This window comes from Budorcas taxicolor, chromosome 15 (genome assembly GCF_023091745.1).
Source record: "Budorcas taxicolor isolate Tak-1 chromosome 15, Takin1.1, whole genome shotgun sequence".
NCBI classification, from domain to species: Eukaryota; Metazoa; Chordata; class Mammalia; order Artiodactyla; family Bovidae; genus Budorcas; species Budorcas taxicolor.
The window spans coordinates 29,335,175-29,357,689 of NC_068924.1; the positions used below are offsets into that span (position 1 = coordinate 29,335,175).

Consider the following 22,515-nt stretch of genomic DNA (forward strand, 5'->3'; position numbering starts at 1 on the left):
TCCTTTTATCCAAACAAAGAACTCTGGCTCCCAGCAATATTTCAAAATTGTCATACACTATAAAAAGTAAGCCTAGTAAAGTGAGTCCAGGAGGCCTTTACTTCCCCCAGGCTGAGGGTGTGTGGCGTGCTGTTGTCGTCCAGTCATGCCCGACTCTTCGTGACCCCACGGACTGTAGCCCACCAGGCTCTTCGGCCATGGGATTCTCCAGGCAAGAACACCGGCGTGGATTGCCATTCCCTCCTCCAGAGGATCTTCCTGACCCATGGACGGAACCCGGGTCTCCTGCATTGCAGGCAGATTCTTTACAGTCTGAGACACAGGGTATACTTCCCTCCTTGCTATGTGGTTATATCACTCATATGAAATTCAGCTGGGTTCATTTGTTTCTGTTTGCTTTCAGTTTCTTTTTTTCTCATATTTTGATTTAGTGTAATATTTTAAGTGTGTAGGAGATTAACATGCTTCTAAAAGTCAAAATGACGCAAGAGGATTCCCTGGCGGCCCAGTGGTTAGGACGTGGCGCTCTCACTGCTGTGGTCCAAGAACTAAGACTCTACAATCCATACAGGCGGGGCCAAAAACAATTTCCAGTATTTTGCAATTATAAATAATGTGACAATAAATTTTCATTTTGTTGAAAGTGTCTTAACGGTACATTCCTAGAGGTGGATTTCTGGGTCAAAGGGTAAAAGCATAAGTAGAGTTTTTTGTTTGTTTAATTGTGATTTTAAAAAAAGGTAAAATTTAACTCCTTTGCCATGTTGAAACATACAGTTCAGTAGTGGTGAGTGCTTTGCTGTACCCAGTCTTTTCAGTCGTGTCTGACTCTTTGCGACCCCGTGGACTGTAGCCCACCAGCTCCTCTGTCCAGGGCATTTTCCAGGCAAGAATACTGGAGAGGGTTGCCATGCCCTCCTCTAAGGGATTTTCACAACCCAGGGATCAAACCCGTGTCTCTTATATCTCCTGCATTGCAGGCAGATTCTTTACAGTCTGAGCCACCAGGGAAGCCTGGGGAATTGCAAATTAAAACAGTGAGATGCAATGCACACCTATTGGAATAGCTAAAGTTCAAAAACGTGGGCAACACCAAGTGCTGGAGAGCAGGTGGAGCGATAGGAACTCTCATTCATTTCTGATGGGAATGCGAAATGGCACAGCCACTTTGGAAAACAGTTTGGAAGTTTATTATAAAGTGAAACATACCTTTACTATAAGATCCATTAATCACGCTCCTTGGTATTCCCCCAAATGAACTGAAAACTTAGTTCTACACAAAACCTCCACATGGGTGTTTGTAGCAGATTTATTCATAATTGTCAAAACTTGGAAGCAATCGCGATGTCCTTTAATAGGAGAATGGATAAACAAACTGGTAGCTGCATCCATACAATGGAATTATGCAGGGATTAAAAAGAAGTGGGCTATCAAGTCACAAAAAGACATGGAGGAAGCCCGAATGTTTATTGCTAAGAAGATAATTTGAAAAGACTACATACTGCATGATTCCAGCGATATGACATTCTGGAAAAGGCAAAACGAAGAAGATGGCAAAAAGATCAGTGATGGCCATGAAGTGGGGCTGGAGGGGAGGCAAGAAAGGGTCATCCTTGTGGAGCACAGGGGATTTTTAGGGCAGGGAAAATACTTTGCATGATATTGTAATGGTAGGCCATGGTATAATACATCTGTCAAAACCCATAGGATCTACAGCAGATTTCAGGGTTTTTTAAAAATATTTATTTTTATTTATGTATTTGGCTGTGCTGGATCTGATCTGCGACATGTGGGAATCTTTAGCTGTGGCATTTGGAATCTAGTTCCCTGACCAGGTATAAAACTCCACCCCTCTGCATTGGGAACTTGGAGTCTTAGCCACTGGACTACCAGGGAAGTCCCTAAAGGATGCACCACATTAAAAGTGAGCACTAATGTAAACTATGGACCTCAGTTAGTAGTAATAATGTATTAGTATTAGCTCATCAATTGTGAAAAAACAAAGAAACTAAAACAATCAAACTTAGGTTTAGATTCGTTAAACTTTTCTCAATATTATTAAGAAACAGTCCCTCTCAAATATCTGTGGGTAGCACACATTCAAGAATAATTTCATTTTCCACTTGGGACCATGTGGAAACTATTTGAGAGCTTTCTGTTGTTTTGCTTAACTCTTCAAGTTCTTTTAGTAGCATGTGTTAATTAAATCTACTTGTTTTAATAGCATTTAGCCAATATTCTCATCATGTGTCCAAGAGTGTTGTAAAGTCAAATGTGATATGTGTTTTCCTAAGATATTTCATCTTTGGGAAGATCCAGAAAATTCTGTATATAGTCTTTTTAATGTTCCAAAGAAAGCCATGATGACCACAATTGAGGTTAGGTCATAGTAACAAATAACTATGTGCCATACATGGCATATGGCACAAAAAAAGGTTTCTGGATTTTCGTGAAAAAAATGACCTTGTTCATTTTATTTTTACTAACCGTGTCCATCTTTATTTTTACTAACCGTGTCAATCACATTATCAACTTACCTTCAACATCCTTTTAAATCAATGCCTAAAATCGTAAGTTGCTTTTCTTCAGTCCTTCCTGTAAATCAGAATAGGACTAAAGCCAATAAAATCGCGAGCATGTTTCATCTAGATTCATATATAGACAAATTTTAAAAAATATGAATTAATATTACAAATGTTCCTAAGCCACTATTGCATATACCACATTAATTTCGGAGTACTTCTGGAACCACAAATTGGAACAGGAGGAAAAGCAAGAGGATTTGACTAGTTAATTAATGTATTTCTTTTCTTCCCTAAGTGCTTCAGTGGCTGAAATCCTCCCGTGGCACAAACCATAGAACTTTGTGTCATTTGGATACAGTCACCTCATGTTTCCAGGACATGGGTTATGAGATGTGAATTGCTTCTCTGGGCCTGAGCAGTGTTATTACTAGAGCCGATGTTTAGGGTTTGGGTTCTCCTGTACCAGTGCCAAGCCTCAGATGCCGATTGAGGAAAACAGTTTTCAGTGTGTTTGCGATTTGTGGGGCTTAGGGTGTTACTCGAAGGGAACGGGGTGGAGGGGCCAGGGTGAGAGCAAACTGTGGAGCCCTATACCCAGGTCACAGGACAGCAATCTCTGCCACTAACGGAGCCCTGTATCTACCACTGCCATAAGCCTTCGGATCTAAACTAGCCAGTTCCCTCACCCCATATTAGGTAAAATACCCACCCAATGCATCCTAAAAAGTGAAGTGTTAGTTGCTCAGTGGTGTCTGACTCTTTATGATCTCATGAACTGTAAGCCCGCTAGGCTCCTCTGTCCCTGGAATTCTCCAGGCAAGAATACCGGAGTGGTTGGGTAGCCATTCCCTTCTCCAGGGGATAGATCAAACCTGCATCTCCTGCAGGTAGATTCTGTACCATCTGAGCCACCAGGGAAATGACCACAGTATCTTAACTAGTCACTAATGCCATGCTAGTAAAGAAATGCTGGAAATTCTCCAAGCCAGGCTTCAGCAGTACATGAACCGTGAACTTCCTGATATTCAAGCTGGTTTTAGAAAAGGTAGAGGAACCAGAGATCAAACTGCCAACATCCGCTGGATCATCGAAAAAGCAGGAGAGTTCCAGAAAACATCTATTTCTGCTTTATTGACTATGCCAAAGCCTTTGACTGTGTGGATCACAATAAACTGTGCAAAATTCTGAAAGAGATGGGAATACCAGACCACTTGACCTGCCCCTTGAGAAACTTATATGCAGGTCAGGAAGCAACAGTTAGAACTGGACATGGAACAACAGACTGGTTCCAAATAGGAAAAGGAGTACGTCAAAGCTGTATATTGTCACCCTGCTTATTTAACTTATATGCAGAGTACATCATGAGAAACGTGAGGCTGGAAGAAGCACAAGCTGGAATCAAGATTGCCGGGAGAAATATCAATAACCTTAGATATGCAGATGACACCACTGTTATGGCAGAAAGTGAAGAGGAGCTAAAGAGCCTCTTGATGAAAGTAAAAGAGGAGAGTGAAAAAGTTGGCTTAAAGCTCAACATTCAGAAAACGAAGATCATGGCCTCTGGTCCCATCACTTCATGGGAAATAGATGGGGAAACAGTGGAAACAGTGTCAGACTTTATTTTTTGGGCTCCAAAATCACTGCAGATGGTGACTGCAGCCATGAAATTAAAAGACGCTTCCTCCTTGGAAGAAAAGTTATGACCAACCTAGACAGCATATTTAAAAGCAGAGACATTACTTTGCCAACAAAGGTCCGTCTAGTCAAGACTATGGTTTTTCCAGTGGTCATGTATGGATGTGAGAGTTGGACTGTGAAGAAAGCTGAGCGCTGATGAATTGATGCTTTTGAACTGTGGTGTTGGAGAAGACTCTTGAGAGTCCCTTGGACTGCAAGGAGATCCAACCAGTCCATTCTGAAGGAGATCAACCCTGGGATTTCTTTAGAAGGACTGATGCTAAAGCTGAAACTCTAGTACTTTGGCCACCTCATGCGAAGAGTTGACTCATTGGCAAAGACTCTGATGCTGGGAGGGATTAGGTGCAGGAGGAGAAGGGGACGACAGAGGATGAGATGGCTGGATGGCATCACCAACTTGATGGACATGAGTTTGAGTGAACTACGGGAGCTGGTGATGGACAGGGAGGCCTGGCATGCTGTGATTCATGGGGTCGCAAAGAATCGGACATGACTGAGCGACTGAACTGAACTGAACTGAACTGAATGCCACCCTTCCAGTAGGAATTTTCTCAGTCTTGAGGCTATAAAAATTGCCTACTAGCCCTTGAAAGGCGTTGGATTTCTCTTGAGTCAGCTCTCTGTTCTAACTGTGTCTCCCACTCTAATAAACTTCAGTCTCTTCTCATTCTGCCTCATATCTGGAAACTTTTCCAATCCACACACAGACCATGACACAAACCTTTTAGGAATATACCTTTTCATATAGTTTGACTTTGGGGATCTGGTAAATGATCTGCATAATTAAAAGGCCAAATTAAATCAAAAAGGAAAAAAATATCAAACTCTTAAGACCATGGCAGTGATATGGATTTTACTGAACACATGATGGGAAGATAAAAGGGAGGGTTATAGGAGACACAGCGCCACAAAGCAAAACTCCTAAATTAGACAGTCTTTCTGGTTTCACCCCATCTCTTCAAGCCTGAACAACCTCTAAAAACCCCCTCTGTTGTCCCAGCTCGTATCTCTCACCTAGCAGCACAAAAGCCCTGCGCTTGGCACAACAGCAGAAACCAGCTGTTGTTGCAGCAGGCCCCTGGGCAGATGCCTGAGCATTTTAGATCATACCACTGTATCTTCCATGACACAATTCTGCAAGGATAGCGCCTCCAGGCATTAAGTTTTCTCCAGATCTGGTTTCTTTTTTCTCAATCACTACAACTCACACTCATAAGCAATTTGAACTTCTTCCCTAAAGTCAGTTGCTGTTGGTTCTTTCTTTTTCAAATTTAATTTTATTCATCGACTTAATTAATTATGTATTTATGTATTTCTGGCTGGGTCTTCGTTGCTGTGCAGACTTTTCTCTAGTTGCGGCAAGTGGGAGCTAGTCTCTAGCTGCAGTGCGTGGCCTTCTCGTTGCAGCGACTTCTTATATTGCAGAGCACAGGCTCTAGGGCACATGAGCTTCAGTAGTTGCGGCTCCCAGACTCTATAGCTCAGGCTCAATAGTTGTGGCGCATGGGCTTAGCTGCTCCGTGGCATGTGGGATCTTCCCGGATCAGGGATTGAACCCACGTCTCTTGTATCGGCAGGTAGATTATCACTGGACTACCAGGGGAGCCTGGTGTTAGCTCTTTTGACCAATACTCTCGAGTCTTCCAGCCTCCAAATAGAAGATGGGGATTTCCCTGGTGGTCCAGTGGCTAAGAGTCCATTCTCCCAATGCAGGGGACCTGGGTTTGATCCCTGGTCAGGGAACTAGTTCCCACATGCTGCTACTAAGGCCCAGAGCAGCCAAATAAATAAAAATAAACATTAAAAAATATTTTCAAATAGAGATGACCCCTGCTTTGGCAACAGTGGGTTTGAACTAGCTGTTATCTGAAACACAGTCCTGGAAGAGAAAGAAATATCAAGTCAGTAGAGATAGTGCTTAAGTCCAAACCACAACAATCACCTCAAAGGGAGTGTTTACAACCTCTCAGAATCAAGAAGTGCCTTGGTTTTCCCAAGCAGTGGGGGGGAGGGGGGTGTCATCCCAGCACTTCATTTGCTCTGTGGTCACATGGTACTTTATATTTCTAGCATAGGGATGGAGAGCATTTTGCAGTAATTCACCCATAGTAATTTACCCAAAGAATGTTGACCACAGGTAACCTCTGGCTGTCTACTGCTGGAATGCCAACAGAGTCAAAGGCTGTGTCTTGTTTAAGGATGTCTCAGATCACAAAGGTAAGGCCTTGGTCCCAGGTTAATGGAAATACTGTCTTAGAGGATCCTGCCAGATTCAAGGTCTTTCTCGGTGCAGAAAGCTGGCTGGTTAAGTACACACAGTGTAGGCACAGCAAATTTGCTGAGTTTGATTTTGGACACATTAAGTTTGAAGCACCAGTAGGCTATCCAGCAGCTGTTCAGGAAGCAGCTGGAACCTGAACTTTGAAAGACAAATTCAGGCTGAAGACACAGATTTGGGAATCACTGGTAGAGAGGAGAGGGGGCCATGGTGAGCACAGAAAGAAGACAGGAGAGGGTAAGGTCCAGAGGCCAATGGTGGAGGAAGTCACTGGTGTCAAGTGCTTCAGGAAGATAGATTAAAAACACAATAGTATTCATTGGACAAGTAAAATTTTTGAAGAGGACAGGTTATGGGTGGTGGGATCAAGTATCTTGAAGAGGAGATGGGCATTTTCGCTAAGATTTCAGATTAGGGGGAAAAAAAAAAAAACCACACACACAAAAAAACCACCAGCAACAATAACCACAACAGACTGTGATATGGACAGAAGGTTAAACAAATCTTTATATTATTCTCCTTTGTGCAGAGAAATGAGGATTTTGTGGCTACAGTTTAGAGGGAATTGGGGGTAGAAACAGACTATTCTGTATATCAAACAACAATGGAGGACTTCCCTGGGGGTCCAGTGGTTAAGAATCTGCCTACCAATGTAGGGGACATGGGTTTGATCCCTAGTCCCAGAAGATCCACATGACAAGGGGCAACTAACCCTGTGAGCTGCAACTACTAAGCCCGGGCTCCACAACTACTGAAGCCCACATGCCCTAGAGCCCGTACTGGGCAACAAGAGACGCTGCCTCAGTGAGAAGCCCGAGCACTGCAACTAGAGAGAGCCTGCATGTAGGAATGATGATCCAGTGCAGCAGAAATAAACAAACAAATAATAACAGTGGAAAGTTGGAGTCTGGTGGTTCGAGAAAGAGGGAAATCTCAAAAGGAAGAGGAAGACAAAGGGAAAACATGTCTCAGAGAAAACATGAAGTTGGGGCCTGACAGATGTGAGAGAGAAGCTAGAGAAGAGCGTGGGGAGTTTAGAAACTGCACTATGTTCTAACCTGTACTGGGAGCCACCTGTCTCGAAAAGGTGTGCAGAATATTTCAGCCTTGAATCAGTGGTGCTTTGGGAAAGAAAGGATTCAGGCAGTGTCCAGGGTGGGGTGATGGAGACACTTTAAGAAGAAGTCTTAAAGACAGTTTAAGAAGAGTTTAATGTGCCAACTAAAAACTGTCACTAGCCACCAGTCACTGAACTTTGACATACCCTGAAGGGAATTCAGAACCAAGAGCAGGAATGAGGCACTCTGTGCTCTGGGAAAAACAGGCAGAACAGGCCTTCAGATAGTTATTTTCAGGAGATTTTATGAACACAAATTCTTGCACCTTCTTATATCTAAAAAAGCACTACAATCATTAATGGAGATATGTGCTTCTCATGACTAGCAGCAAACTTCCTGTGACCAGCAGCAGCCTTCTGTAAAAACATGTGTGAAAAGATTGCACGTCTGCCCAATTACCTACCAAAATTACGTATATATATTCAGCTCCCCTCTTACCTCTTCTGAGCAGTTCCTCAGAACTATCTGAGAGACTGTCTGCTGGCCTATAGTCCTCGTTTTACCCTAAGTAAAACTTAACTCACAACTTTCTTGTTGTGCGTTGTTTTCAGGGAACAAATGCAAGCAGGAAATTAAAGCAATAGAGGCCAGGGGGAGGCTCAGACCCCCAAGTATCCTTGGCTTTAGTAGAGAACACCAGGCTTTCAATGTATTTGGGATAGGATCTTCGCTATTTTGAATATTATTTGAATATTTTTAAAAGAGATAAAATTTTGAGGCCACTACTAAGGCTGCCCAGGTGTTTAAGTAAACAAATGAATAGGGCCTGGGCTAGGAGTGTGAGCTATTTCCAGCCTGTGACCTCTTTTTCTTACTGACAATGAGGTAATCTCCTGAGGATGCTGAGAAAACGTGACAGAGCTTGAGGAAACAGTTTGGAAATAGCAGCTTGGGAATCCCCTATCACAATCTGTTTCCCTTTAAACTGCTTGTGAGCAGGCAGGTCTTAAACATTTTTTGCATCCCCAGTGCATGTGTAGCAGCTCAATATACGACGGAGAAAATGGATGAATGGAGGACAAGTGACTGAGTCTGGCTGTGGAGGTGGTGCAGTCCTAAAGCCTGGTTCAGAACAGTGACCACCAATCCGGAATTTAAAAAAAATGAAGGCTGGAGGCGAAGAGAAAGAACAGCGCCCGTAATAGCCCAGTCCAAAGTCCTGTTCCTTTAGAATCCACCTACCAATGCAGGAGACTCAAGAGAGGCGGGTTCGATCCCTGGGTCAGGAAGATCCCTTGGAGTAGGAAACGGCAACCCACTCCAGCATTCTTGCTTAGGAAATCCCGTGGACAGAGAACCTTGGCAGACCACAGTCCGTGGGGTCGCAGTCTGACACGACTGAGCCAGGGAACACACACACACAAAGTCCTGCTCCTTTAGGGGGCGGGGCTGGGGCGATTCTCCTCTGCCCTTCAATTGACCAATCCCCGCCTCAACGGGGAGGGGATTTCAATCTGTTTCCGCCTCATCTCTGTAAAGCACTGAATATGTTTGGGCGCCGTTCAAACGGACCAATGAACGCTCGATGTTTCCTGTGGTTGAGTCTCACCGATTGGCCAGAGTTCGTCGCCCCTCCCTCCTTGACATGCCTCTTGCCCCACCCTTTCTCACACAAGATGGCAGCGCCCAGCGGAGTAGAGGCCGCGCCTGGGGTTTGCTGAGGCTCGCTCCCTTCCCTCCTGCTCCCTTGGGCGCAAAGCGCCGCGAGCCCAGAGAACGGGGGCCGGGAGGGGACAGGGGCACCTGCGTAGCTGGACCGCGAGCCTGCGCCCAGCCTGCGCCGCCCCCACCCGGCCCCGGCCTGGCCCGATCCTTTCCGTTCCCGGTCTTCTCTCGATCTGACCCATTGCCCGGCCGTGGTACGCCACCAGCAGGCCTCCAAAGCTGAGATTTTTACTCCAGCCCGGGATCACTTCCACTTTAGAGATGTTTGGCTTCTTTTTTCCCCAAACAGACCGCCTTGAAAACCGGGAGTCCTGGATCGGCACCTGGCCCTTTTTCCCTCCCCTGAGACTCCACTTCTAACCCAATTCTTCCTCAGTTTCTCTCTGATTGGAGAGACCGTTCACTTCCCTTCCAGATTAATCCTTGAGCCCCCTTCCGCCCACATATTGACAAACCTGACACCCCCCTCAGCCGGGAGCCAGACTTCTCTGGGACCAACCCCATAGCCCTATCATGGAGGCTGTGTACTTGGTAGTGAATGGGGTGGGCCTGTTGCTGGATGTGCTGACCTTGGTGTTGGACCTCAACTTCCTGCTGGTGTCCTCCCTCCTGGCTTCCTTGGCCTGGCTCCTGGCCTTCATCTACAACCTGCCACACACGGTACTGACTAGTCTTCTGCACTTGGGCCGTGGAGTCTTACTTTCACTGCTGGCCTTGATTGAAGCTATGGTCCGCTTCACCTGTGGGGGCTTGCAGGCCTTGTCTACGGTACTGTACAGCTGCTGTTCTGGCCTGGAGAGCCTAAAGCTCCTGGGGCACTTGGCCTCCCATGGGGCGCTTAGGAGCCGGGAGATCCTCCACCGGGGTGTCCTCAATATGGTCTCCAATGGCCATGCTTTGCTGCGTCAGATCTGTGACGTCTGTGCCATCACCATGAGCCTAGTGGCCTACGTGATCAATAGCCTGGTCAACATCTGCCTCATTGGCACTCAGAACTTCTTCTCCCTTGTGCTGGCCCTGTGGGATGCAGTGATAGGGCCGCTGTGGAGGATGACAGATGTAGTGGCTGCCTTCCTAGCCCACATTTCCAGCAGTGCCGTGGCCATGTCCATCCTTCTCTGGACCCCCTGCCAGCTAGTGCTGGAGCTCTTGGCCTCAGCTGCCCGTCTCCTGGCCAGCTTTGTGCTTGTCAATCTCACTGGCCTGGTGCTGCTGGCTTGCGTGCTGGCAGTGACAGTGACTCTGTTACACCCAGACCTCACCCTGAGGCTGGCCACCCGGGTGCTCAGTCAGCTCCATGCCCGGCCATCCTACCACCGGCTCAGAGAGGATGTTGTGCGGCTCTCTCGGCTAGTTCTGGGCTTGGAGGCCTGGCGCCGAGTCTGGAGCCGTAGCCTGCAGCTGGCAAGCTGGCCAAACCGGGGAGGGGCCCCTGGAGCCCCCCAGGGTGGCCCTAGGAGGCTGCCCTCAGCCAGGACATGGCGACAGGATGCTCTTCCTGAAGCTGGGCCCCGATCGGAGGCAGAAGAAGAGGAGGTCAGGATGGCCAGAGTGACGCCTGCCCGGGGCCGGGAGAGGCTCAACGAGGAGGGGTCTGTAGCTGGGCAGGACCCGTGGGAATTGCTGAAGGAGCAGGAGGAGCGGAAGAAGTGTGTCATCTGCCAGGACCAGAGCAAGACGGTGCTGCTGCTGCCTTGCCGGCACCTGTGCCTGTGCCAGGCCTGCACTGAGATCCTGATGCGCCACCCCGTCTACCACCGCAACTGCCCACTGTGCCGTCGGGGCATCCTGCAGACCCTCAACGTCTACCTCTGAAGGTTTCCTCCTCCCTCCTGCCCACCCCTCCATGTCCACGCAGCCAGCTGTGCTCAGGCCGTGTTCACACCTGATCTCTGGGTCCTGGCCTGCATCCCCTGCTGCTCCCACAGTCATCGTGCTGAGTCTCTAAGCTGCATCTCTAGGACACTGAACTGGGAAACCCTGAAAGACTGTGACTTGGGTAGGGGCAGGGTAACAGCTTTTCCTTACCCTGTGTGTCCCTGTGATGCCAAGGGTGGTGAGGGTGTCACTCTGCAAGGCCCCGGAGACTGTTCACTGTGGACTCCCCTCCAGCCAGGGCCCACCCTGATGCCAGCGTTGGGGACTCCCCCCGCTTCGCTTCTGGTTTTTCTGTTGCAGATTTGTAGGTTCTCTCCTTGCATCCTCCCCACTTCCTTCCCAGCTTCTTCAGCCATGCACATCAATGTCATTTGGGTATTTTGGCAATTCAAGGGCCTTAGAATTACCTTGAACATTTGCTTTCAGCTGGAGCTGCTATGCTCTGGCAGGCTTTGGGGGTAGTATCTCTCAGGTGCCCTTTGAACTGCTTCTACCTGTTGTGATCTTACAAGGCTCCCTCCTTACCTGACCTGACAGCTGGGGTCAAGAATTACCCCCTAGGTGTGTGTGTATATGTGTATGTTTGCACCTGGCTTTGGGACCATGTACCCTCTGATACCCGGCATCACTGGGAACCTCAGGAGGGATAACCAGATTGTTCCTCTTCCTTTCACTCCCCACATCACAGAGAAAAAAATGACATTCCCCTTCTGTCCGTCTCTCCCTGCCACTGGGGAGGGAAGACTGTGCACATTTCACTAGAGTCCAAATACAGAAGGAGCCAGGGCTGAGGGGCATGCAGCTCCCTGAGGGGTCCGTCTGGCCCAGGATCCAATGAATAAAGTGTTACAGCTCTGATGGCCTCTGTGTGCATCTTCGCAAGGGTGAGTGGTTGGTTATGGTAACAGATGCTGCAGCAGGGTCTTTCAGTCCCACGTGTAGTTGATGGGGGAACTGGCAGGGGAAGAGCTGAGATAGGGTGTCTTGGGGAGAGCCCGTGCCCTGTGTGGCTAGATTTGCTTTTACCTTCTCCAATTTGTGCCCTCTCATATGCATGACTTTGGAAAGCTCTCCCTATCTTTTCCAGGCTTCCCTGGTGGCTCAGTCAATCAAGAATCTGCCTGCAGTGTGAGAGACCTGTAGGGTTTGATCCTTGGGTTGGGGAGATCCCCTGGAAGAGGGCATGGCAACCCACTCCAGTATTCTGTCCTGAATCCCCATGGACAGAGGAGCCTGGCGGGCTGCAGTCCATGGGGTTGCAAAGAGTCAGACACGACTGAGTGACTAAGCATAGCCCTATCTTTTCCATTTTGTCAGAATTGAGCCCTCGGAAAAAGGAATGTGAACTTACCCATTGAGCAAATTTTCCCTCTAGTGCCATTCTTTCCAGGAGAGAACTTGGGGCTTCTGCTGCCTGGAGTCCAATCTATCCTGAGATTCCTGAAGGAGTTGGTGTCTGTGTCTCTTGGCAGAGAGGCGCTATGATGGGCTGGAGTATAGCTGCAGGGCCTCCTCTTGGAGAGCTGGGAGGCCTGTCTCTGGCTCCTGTAATGGGCCCAGTCCCCATTGGTCATATCAATCCTCACATGACCTGCAAAGGGGTGGGGGTGGGGGGCGGGACACTACCCCATAATTGTATGTTATATGTAGGAGCATAATGCCAGAGACAGCCTTCTGGAAGGAGGGGAGGGGGAAAAGGGGTAGGTCAGGAGGAAACGCTTAGGAGAGGCCCCTCCACTTTTGTGTTGAGAGCCTGAGCTGATGTGGGCCTGGCAAGCCTGGGTTTGTTAGTCATTGGGTTAGGGGTGGGACAAGGCAGAGAGATTGAAGGGGCTCTGAGGCTAACCTCAGACTTAGTGGCGCGGCCTAGCACAGTGAGGGAGCGTTCCCCACATCCACCTTGGAGTGGAGAGGCCTGAGGAAGGGCTTTTCTGCCCCCCTTCCCCCAACCCTGGAAGGGGAGATGACCAAGGGGAGGCTTAGTTCCTTCCAGTCTCTGTTTAATGTGAGGATAAACATTTTATGAGAGGAAGATAAACTTCCTGAGCTGGGAGCAAATGACCCCATTATCCCCCACCCCATCTGGAATCCTACTGGGAGACCTCAAAACCCTTCCTCTACCTAATCGCCCTAGTAGCCAGGAGCTCAAGCTATCTACGGTCACTGCTGCATTCTGGAACTAGGGCGCCCCCTTGTGGCCATCTCCGAAATAACATCTCTAGACAGCCAGGGACACTTCACTCCCCTGGCATCAGGGACAGAGAAATAGTGTTCCAGTCATCCAGGAAACAGGCACAGAGCCAGAGCAGCCATGGGTGAAAATCCCAAGTTCCTTTTTGTTGGTCAGGGCAGGGATGTGTGTGTTGAAGCTCCAGCCAGTTCTTATGACATCTTTGAGTTAGAAAAAGGTGTGCCTTCTTGGGTGGCCGGAGTCCCCCACCAGGACACCATCCCTAGCAGGGCGCTCCTGTTCACAACCTACACCGCTTGGGTGGCAGCTCCGCGGACCGGCCTCTTCATCACCTGGGCCTGTTTTCTGTATCTCCTGGCCCAGGATCCATCTAGCCTAAGAGCCCTCCCTTCTGCCTGAACACCCTCTCCCTCCACCCTGCTCCCTGGTCTCCCCATTCTCAGAATCAAAGCATCTCCACCAGTAAAGAGAGACAGAAGCCAGTAGGAGGGTTTTATTAGATTTATTGAATGATCTCTGAGAAAAAGGGCCCAGGAGCAGGAGGGATAAGGGAAGACCCAGAGAGACAGGGGACCAGAAAGCAAGCACCACACCTTGGGGTCCCGGGCCAGAGCAACTGGGGGGAACTACCAAACTCCTTTGATCTAGGGCAGAAATCCAGCCACTGCCCCATGCTGCCAGCCCTGATCTCAGCCTTGATCCCCATTCCCTGCCAGCAGCAGAACGGAGAGGCCCCCACCCCACCTCTGCAGTCATTCAGGACATTCCAGGGGGGCCAGCCCTCCCAGGTGATGAGGCCTTCGGTGTCACCCCCTCCTCCCCTAGGAGTGAGACAGCATGAGCTCACTTTCCAGTGGGCATCAAGCGAAGACAGGGGAGTTGTGCCAGTCAGAATACACTAGAAATCCAGAGAAGGTGCTGTCTGTCTTGATGCTGGCGTAGATGCCAATATAATCCCCCACGCCCACCTGTACCCACACCTGGTCTTCAGGCTCTAGCCTCACCATGGCGCCCCCGGAGAGCGAGGCTGGCTTGGGCCACCCCCCAAAGAACTGGAAGAAAGAGGCGATAGATTCGCCATTCTTGACCAGATCAAACTGCAGGCTAGCCCGGTAGACAGTGGCGTGGACGGCGAAGTAGTAGACCCCGGGCACCTGGCAGGTGAACTTGCCGGTGACGGCGTCGTAATGTCCCTGCTCGTTCACCAGCACGCGGTCGAAGGGTAGGGGCGCGTCCGACGGCGGGGGCACCCGGCTCTCAGAGCGCTTAGCGCTAAAGGCGGAGCGCGGAGGCACCGAGCACTCACCCGCCGGCCCGGTGGCCCCCATGGGTCCCGCCTCTCCTCGCGGCCCGGGCTCCCCACGCGGCCCCGGGAGGCCTGCGGGTGGAAGGGGGAGGGAAGCAGAGCGGTTAGGGTGCGCCCGCGGGATCCTCCCACACCCTCCCTCAGCCTCCCAGCCGCCCCTTCCCGGCTGGGGCCGCCCTGCGCCCCAGGGCCCCCGTCCCCACTTCCTGCAGGGCTCGGGGCGGATCTGAGGGTCCCAGGGGTTCCGGCTCCCGCCGCCGAGTCACTCCTCTGCGGCTCCCCGATGTGAAGGGGTCGGGCGGGGACGGGAGCGGCGCCCCCTGGCGTGAACCCCTAGCTCGGGACCCCGCGGGCAAGAGCCGGGCGGCGCTCACTGGCACGTCCCCACCGATTGCCGCCGAGGCGCCGCTTACCTGGCCTCCCGCCCTCGCCTTTCTCTCCCGGAGCCCCGGGCGCGCCATCGCGGCCGTCGCGGCCGTCGCGGCCCGGCAGGCCCTGGCTGCCATGGTGGCCCGGCGTGCCGGGAAGGCCCGGGTGCCCCGGACACAGGCTGGGGATCTTGTTGTCGTCCAGAGGGGCCGAGCCGGTCGCCAGGCCCAGGAGCAGCAGGGCGAGGAGCGGCCTCATGGCGCTGGCACGCGGAGCCCGGACGCCGCGGGCCTCTGGTCGTCTGTGGGCCGGGCAGGACAGGAGTCGGGACCAAGAATCCTGGGACCTGTCTCGGTCCCCACTCCCAGCGCGGCCGGCTCGGTCCCCACCCCACTGCCGTGTCCCTGAGCGAGGCTGAGTGGCCGCGTGGGGAAGAAGAAGGGGTCCCTAGACCCGGGAACCTCTAAAGCCCCGCGCCGAGGGAAGGACAGACCGGACCGCCCTCCTCCTCCAGCCCCGGCCGGCGCCCAGTCTTTCCCACAGTCCCCTCCCCCGGCCCCATCTCCCCGCCCCACTCACGCCCCTCCCGGCGCCCGGGGCTGCTCGCTCTCTCCGTGGCCTTCGGGGCTCTCGCTAATTCAGACCCTCCAGGTGACCCCAGCGCAGCCTTCCCTGCGCTTCTCTCCAGCCAGTCTCCCCCTGCTGCCGGTGTCTCCCTGGTCCTGGTTCGTTCCTTGCCGGCTCCGCTGTGCTCCTCCCAGACTCCAAGAGGAAACCAGTTGCTCGGGGGCCAAGAGCCCGGGCCGGGAAATAGCAGGGAAATAACTCGTGGTGTCGCGCGGCGGCCGGCCAAAGTTTGGCGGAGAAAGGAGGGAGAGGTTTGAGGCGGGCACAGAGAGGCAGAACTATTGACAGACGCTCAGGGCATCCATAGCTCCAGGGAGCTGGAAGCAGAGATGATGCCGCTACAGAGACCAAGGATAACAGAGTCCAAGGATAAATCCAGGAGAAACAGAAGCTGAGAACTGAGGGTGGAGGGTTCTAGAACAGTAGACAGCTGGATGGCCAGGGCTCAGAACAGGCCCTGCCACACGACTAGTCTCGATATAACATTTTCTGTTGAATAAATGAAAATGTCAGAAGGCGGGGTGATAGAGAGCCTGAAAAACTAGATGGGAGATGAGGAAGGCAGAAGACAGGAAGTCAAGGTCAGGGACTTGGGTGGGAAGGGGTCCAGATTGTCAGTGGTACAGCGTGGAGTCAGGCCAGCTGTTTGCAGCAGCTGGGGAAAGTAAAGGGATAGGGGAGGATATGGGAAGTTGGGAGGGCCCCACTAGCCCCACTGAGGACTCCTCTTCCCCTCCCTGGGAGGACCCTGAAGTGGGGGGGATGGGCAGAGTTCCATGCTGGGCCCCTTCCCTTGCTCCCCTGCCTGCCCACCCTGATGGGCAAAGGAGGGTGTGTAGCAGAGGGCAAGGGCCCCGCCTAAGGGTCAGGGCTGGGCACAAGCCTCCAGGCCAGCTGCCTCAGGCAGCCTGTTGCAGTTGAAGGGCCAGGGGGTGCCCAGTAGCACCAGGCCAGACTGGCACTGGCGCTCTGCCTCCTGGCAGACAGAGCGGCAAGGGGGAAGGACGCTGCCTAGTGGGGTGCAGTGGGGCACCAACAGCCCGCAAAGGAGCCTCCGGAAATTCTGGTAGCAGGGCAGGCTCGTCAGGCTCTGTGGAAGGAAGAGAGGAGCCCTCAGGCACCCGGCTTCCCAGGTTCCCTCCCTTCCTGGGGGCTCCTCCTTATCTCTGCCTGGAGCACCTTGTAACCTCTGAGGACCTCCACCACCTCTTCCTGGGTGGTCATGCCCACCCAGATGTTAGGGAAGGCCGTGGTGTTGTAGCTCAGACCGACGCACATCTCCACCTGGACAGGCTCACAGGCCAGCTCTGCAGGGAGGGGAGGGGAGGGTCACCCTGGGGAGCACTCACTGGCTGTGTAACTGGGGACAAGTCACCTAATTACCCTTTATGAGTCAGATGGGGCTTGTTGTGAGAACCAAAGGAGATAACATGGAAAGAAAGTGAAAGTGTCAGTTGCTCAGTCATGTCCGACTCTGCGACCCCATGGACTGTAGCCTGCCAGCCTCCTATGTCCATGGAATTCTCCAGGCAAGATCCTGGAGTGGGTTGCCATTGTTGTGAGAATCAAAGGAGTTAACACAGAGAGATGTCTTATATACTTGTCGAGGGTTCCTGTTCTCAGGAGCCTACTCCAAGCATCTTTCGCCAGCCCCGGGCATCATGCAGGCACCTCTGTGATCTCAGGGAGCAAGGGTCACTGACATTGGCAGAATCACTAGCCATCTGGAAGGAATTCCCCAGGGCTCACCCACATCTCTGAAGTGGGCCCTGGAGAGAGCCTCTGTGTGGCAAAGGCCGGGCTGGTTCTTGAAGCCCGAACCATCGTTTCCCAGATTCCCATTTGTCTTGGGGGTCACTCTAAATGTTGTTGCCACGGCTAGGGGAGAATCTCTTCAGGATTTGGTAAAGTGGTCTAGAGTCTGAACAGGGGGCCCTCAGCCCCCATCAGGAAGGACAGGGATAACTGTTAAGCTGTGTGCCCGTGGGCTTCTCTGGATGGGCACCCAGCCTTCCCAGGCCTGCCAGCGCTGCCCGCAGTGCAGGGCAGGCTCCTCACCTGGGGGTGGGAACAAGGGGCTGGTGCAGTTGTCATTGGCGCAGTCTCGCCACGTGCTGCACATCCACTGCAGACTCTTACACCCTCCATCCTGGCAGGAGACCTCTCCGGGCCTACAGGGGCCTGCAGGCATGGGGGGACATGTCTGAATCCCCATGGCCTTCACTGTGCCTAGACCAGGGTCTAGAACCCTTCCCCATTCTTCTGGAGGCGCCCCTACTGCCCACACCCAAGCGCCCAGGGCCACCTACTCTCTGTGGCGTTGAGGGCCCGGTAGGTGGCTGAGAAGCCCCCAACGCTGAAACCATGGTCTGTCCTAAAGAGCACTGCCAGCTGGTCGTGCGAGGAGATGAGACGTGGGGGCGGCTCTGCTCCACAGAACCTGTCCAGAGCAGGCAGGAATCCTGGCATCGGGCCCCCCTGGCTGGGCGAGCATGCATGAGGCCTCTTGCAGGCCTGGGGGGGAGCTGGGTGTTCTGGACAATGCCAGAGGGGATGGGAGGCATAGTCATTGACTCATGGGAGGAAGACACACATGTTCAGTAGACAAAGTACTAGACACATTGCTTGAACTTGAGCCACTTCCACCTAGGGAAAATCAGTGAGGGTTCTGGGGGAACTGGAAATGGACCCAGGAGAACTGGGAGTGGGAGAGGCCTGGGGAGGGCTTCCTGGAGGAAGCAATGCAAGGACTCGAGGCAAGAGGGACAGGCACAAAGGACAGGTGCGGAAGGACAAGCCTCTTTTTAAAAAGTGTGACAGCGAGGAGACCTTCAGCTTGGTGCAAGAGAGGACAATGAGGCTACTGAATGGGGGTGGTAATTTGTGGGCAGCCTTCACGGCAGGCTGTGGAGGCGGGGTGTATCCTCGGCTCCTCCCGTGGCTCTGCCCTGTACCTGTCCAGGAGGCTAAGGGCCCCAGAGTTGTGGGCCTCGTACACCTCCACGTAGTCAGACTTGCACTCGTCCTGAGCTTCCAGGCTGAAGTTGTGAAAGAGCAGTTCGACGCCATGTCCAGCAGGCACCGAGATATGCCAGGTACAAAGCTGGGGGAGGGCACAGGTGGGGTAATTTATGGGTTCCTTCTCCTGTTCCAATCAGGGTCCCCAGGCTGAACTCCAGACGGGCTTTCCCTGGTTGCAAGCTGGGTAGGGAGTGGGCAGGCTTGGCCTACACCACTCTCAACACCGTTGGTGGAAGGGCCTTTAACTTGTCTGGTCTCAGAGATAAGCTTACCCAGCACAGGAGCTGGGTACCTAGTAAGCACTTAATAATGTCCCCTTCCTGTTTGCTTGATCTCTGGTCTTTCCAGGTACAAGGAGTATCTGCCATGCCGTTCTCAATCGCACTAACCCCGCTGCTCAGGTGTTCCCACACGTGCCCCACTGCCCTCCCCGTGGAGCACTGGCTGGCTTACCTGTTGGTGAGGGTACTGCTGCAGGTAGCTGGGAGCAGAGAAAGTGCCCTCAAGCCCGGTCAGGTTCCCCCCACACCCTGTAGAGAGGAGGGCGGGAGGCTCATGAGTTTGCTAAGCTCTGTGCCTTTCGCCAGTAGGCCTGGCAGTGACGGCGGTGAAGAATCTTGTCTGTGCCCATGGGAAACAAGTTCTGGGTCAGAAGGATAACCAGGCAGGTTTGGAGCTGGGCCAGGCCGGGAGGGGTCCAGCCTGCACCTGGATCAGACAGTACCCGCCCCGAGGCTGATCAGACCTGCACCTGAAAACTTGGCACTGCAGTTGGTCTCGTCACTGCCATCAGCACAGTTGGCAAAACCGTCACACACTGAGTCACGCAGCAAGCAGACGAACTGGTCACAGGGGAACTCCTCGTGGGCACAGCTCCCTGGGGGTAGGCATCTGGATTCAGAACCCTCTAGAATCTCTGTCGCTTTTTTAGGGCTGGGAGCAGCTGGAGTTGGCCAGTTGATGGGTAGCTGGGCATTTGGTGGAAGAACACTCACCGTGTCCAGGGGCCACAGCCTGGTACCAGGCATGGAAGCCAGATCCTTCCACACTGCTGTCAGAGACGAAGGCCAGCCGGAGGCGGCTGGTGTTGGTATTGAATGTGGGGGGAGGCACCCTCCCACATACTCTGCAAGAAGCCAGATTGGGGGTGATGGTGGCTCAGAGCTCAGGGCAAGCGGGAGTGGAGCCTGCCTGGGCTCTGTGGTCCTCTTTCCTGAAGCCCCATCCTGGGGACGATGTGTCAAAAAAGGTTCTGTTTCTTTCCAGCAGAGCCGTGACCTCCCTGGGACCTGCTTGTCCATCCTTGAACCATTGATTCATGGGAAAGACATGTGGGAGCTCCAGCTTCCAGATTTGGAAGCCAAGGTCAGAGAGGGGAAGTGACCTTCCCAAGGTCATGTAGTAAGATGGTGGCAGAGCTGGGCGCAGAGGCCAAGTCTCTCCATTTCTTCCTCCCAGTCAAGAGTTTCCCTCTGCACCTCCCTGGTTCTGCCCTCCAGACAGTTGTTCAGGACAGGGATGAGAGAGTGAGGGTTGGGATCTCCGGGGACAGAGGAACCTACCTGAGGAGGGGGCCTTCAGGCTCGGGAGAGATTTCCAAGCGATCGAAAAGACAAGAGGCCACGCTCTCCATGCTGAGAGTTTCGATCTTGAGCTGTATTGCATGGTCTGTGGCCACCTGGATATGCCACACGCAGTGGGCATTGGGTGGGTAAGGGTCTGGGTAGTTGGGGCTGCTGAAGAAGCCCCTTGGGCCGGGAAGGAGGCCCCCACAGGCTGCAGAGATGGAGGTGAGCAATCAGAGGTCAAAAGAAGAGAGAGTTTTTTTTTCCTCTCAAGGTGCCTTTTCCTGCACGTCCCCCTCCTGCCATCTTGGGCCCTTCTCCGGGAAGATCAGCCCTCAGTACTCACCGGACTGAGGTGCGAGGCTCACTCCTGCCTCCGGTTGCCTTTTAGGGGTTCCAGTTGCCTGGGAGGTGGTGGTGGAGGTGGCAGGGGTAGTGCCAGTGGTGGCGAGGCCTCGGGAAGGCAGTGGACGGTAGGTGGCCCCCGGTGGGGCTGTAGCCTGCAATTCTGGAGGTGACAAGATGGGGGAGGGGCCTCAGAGGCTCTGGATCCCTCGGGGGCATGAGCAGAAGAGCTCATGGGGTCTCATCCTAAAGCCCTTTTTCCAGCAGGCCCTGGGGACTTACGGGCCAGGATGATGGCCACCAGCAGCCCGAGCAGCAGGAGCAGCAGGCCGGCCAGCAGGAGGACACACAGCCAGGAGAAGTGGCAGTCTGGCTGCAGCCGTCGGGGATGCCGACCTGCGGACAGGCAGGGCGGGGTTTTGAGAGCCCTCTCCCTAGGGCATCCCTCACCTACCACCCTGAGCTGCCAGGCCTTTATTGTCCTACCCCCGGGTCACCCCCTGAGATGGTTACCTTGCCAGGGAGCTCGGGCGCTGCAGTTGGCGTCCTCCCGGAGGGTGGGGAGTGGGCAAGATGGCCCTGATTCAGGCTCGAAAGCAGGATTGCAGAACTCAGTCTGAAGGGAGAGATCTGAGGGCTGCAGGCCGGTGGCCGTGCTGCCTGGCAGGTGTGCTCATGGGGCACAGCAGCCCGAGGCAGGCGTCTGGGGCTTGTGGGAGCGGCCCTGGTGGCCCTTACCTTGCTCAGCTCTGCCGTTTCCACACAGACGACGCTATCTGAGCAGTCCTTCATGGCTCTAGGCTCTGCATGGCTTTCTGGAGTCCCTGTGACAGCAGCGCAAGACCCCAAAGAGCCCACTTCCTGCCCTAGTCCCCCTCTCAAGGGGCAGCCTCTGCTCCCTGAGGCCGGGGGCAGTCGGGCTAGACCAGCTCTTCTGCTGCCCTAGGCAGACTGGCTCAGGTCGCTGGCTGTTCAGTCTCCGTGTGGGGGAAGGGACAACAGCCAGAAGGAATTCACAAAGGCATGGAATGGTCGCTTAATCCAACTCAGCTGAGGATGCTGAAGTCGAGGCCCTGGCACACAGCAGGGGTCCTTAAAGGCACAGGCCATGGCTGAGGACACCCTGCACAGGAAGCTGGGTGCTCTGTGCAGGCTGTGGTGGGGAGCTGGTCACCCCCTTTCTTAATCTCACTGAGGTGTTGAGTGAGGGAGGGAAGGAGGGCAGTGGGGCAGTCTTGCAAGCATGAAGGAGCCTTCAAAGCCAGGCGTGAGGACTTGGCAGCTTCAGAGCCCGAGTCCTGAGGGCCCTGGACAAAAACAGCAGCCTTCTGCTCCTTCCAGGTTTCTCAGGTGGCTCAGGGGTAGAAAATCTGCCTGCCAATGCAGGAGACGGGGGTTCAATCCCTGGGTGGGGAAGATACCCCGGTGAAGGAAATGGTAACCCACTCCAGTATTCTTGCCTGGGAAATACCATGGACAGAGGAGCCTGGTGGGCTACAGTCCATGGGGTCGCAAAGAGTCAGACAACAGTTTAGCAGCTAAACAACAACTGCTCCTTGGCATCTGGGTGACTGAGGCATTACCCAAGCTGGGTCTTTGAAAGTCCCCCTAAAGCACCCGGGTGCTCAGGGACAAGAACACGGTGTGGGTGGGACATGGTGTGTAGGGGCTGCTTGTGAACTCGAGGGGTTGGCTGCTGCTTCCTGGGTCGCTTCAGGCTGCAGGAGAAAGGACAGAGGAGAAGAAGGTGCCTGAGGCCTTGGGCAGGGTCAGGGCAGGCCCTTCAGATGGGCTGTGAATTCTGGTGGGTGGTGCCATCTGCTGTTGCAGGATAGAAAATCTGCCCTCTGCAAACTACATCACTCCGTGCCTCTCTCTCCAGGAGCGAAGTTCTCCTGGAAAATCCCCGCCTGGCTCAGCTGTCCGCAG

The 22,515-nt window shown here is 53.0% G+C and overlaps 3 protein-coding genes across 3 annotated transcripts; 1 reads left to right on the top strand and 2 right to left on the bottom strand.

The window, feature by feature from the left end:
* Positions 1-9,245: 9,245 nt before the first annotated feature.
* RNF26 (ring finger protein 26) lies at positions 9,246-11,980 on the top strand. The gene has a single exon (XM_052652770.1). It carries the CDS (start codon positions 9,798-9,800, stop codon positions 11,097-11,099), a length of 1,302 nt encoding a protein of 433 aa, XP_052508730.1. The 5' UTR covers positions 9,246-9,797; the 3' UTR covers positions 11,100-11,980.
* A 1,869-nt stretch (positions 11,981-13,849) lies between these two features.
* Positions 13,850-15,803, bottom strand: C1QTNF5 (C1q and TNF related 5). Its single transcript, XM_052652981.1, has 3 exons — positions 15,608-15,803; positions 15,073-15,329; positions 13,850-14,731 (listed from the first exon to the last, which is right to left on the bottom strand). The coding sequence occupies exons 2-3, from the start codon at positions 15,284-15,286 to the stop codon at positions 14,214-14,216; spliced, it is 732 nt and encodes a 243-aa protein (XP_052508941.1). The 5' UTR covers positions 15,287-15,329; positions 15,608-15,803; the 3' UTR covers positions 13,850-14,213.
* A 717-nt stretch (positions 15,804-16,520) lies between these two features.
* Positions 16,521-21,378, bottom strand: MFRP (membrane frizzled-related protein). Its single transcript, XM_052653200.1, has 13 exons — positions 21,325-21,378; positions 21,100-21,202; positions 20,869-20,982; positions 20,588-20,749; positions 20,239-20,452; positions 19,672-19,802; positions 19,428-19,553; positions 19,130-19,206; positions 18,610-18,758; positions 17,965-18,095; positions 17,714-17,836; positions 16,835-16,962; positions 16,521-16,745 (listed from the first exon to the last, which is right to left on the bottom strand). Exons 1-13 carry the CDS (start codon positions 21,376-21,378, stop codon positions 16,521-16,523), a joined length of 1,737 nt encoding a protein of 578 aa, XP_052509160.1.
* Between the last annotated feature and the right edge of the window lie 1,137 nt (positions 21,379-22,515).

Bases quoted from the DNA above. Each gene is read 5' to 3' on its own strand.
- RNF26 (XM_052652770.1), top strand. From the start codon at position 9,798: ATGGAGGCTGTGTACTTGGTAGTGAATGGGGTGGGCCTGTTGCTGGAT.
- C1QTNF5 (XM_052652981.1), bottom strand. From the start codon at position 15,286: ATGAGGCCGCTCCTCGCCCTGCTGCTCCTGGGCCTGGCGACCGGCTCG. The intron at 14,732-15,072 runs GTAAGCGGCGCC...TTCCACCCGCAG, and splicing joins AGGCGAGGGCGGGAGGCCAG to GCCTCCCGGGGCCGCGTGGG.
- MFRP (XM_052653200.1), bottom strand. From the start codon at position 21,378: ATGAAGGACTGCTCAGATAGCGTCGTCTGTGTGGAAACGGCAGAGCTG. The intron at 18,759-19,129 runs GTAAGCCAGCCA...GCCCTCCCCCAG, and splicing joins AGCAGTACCCTCACCAACAG to CTTTGTACCTGGCATATCTC. The intron at 16,963-17,713 runs GTGAGGAGCCTG...CCCTCCCTGCAG, and splicing joins CCCCTTGTTCCCACCCCCAG to AGCTGGCCTGTGAGCCTGTC.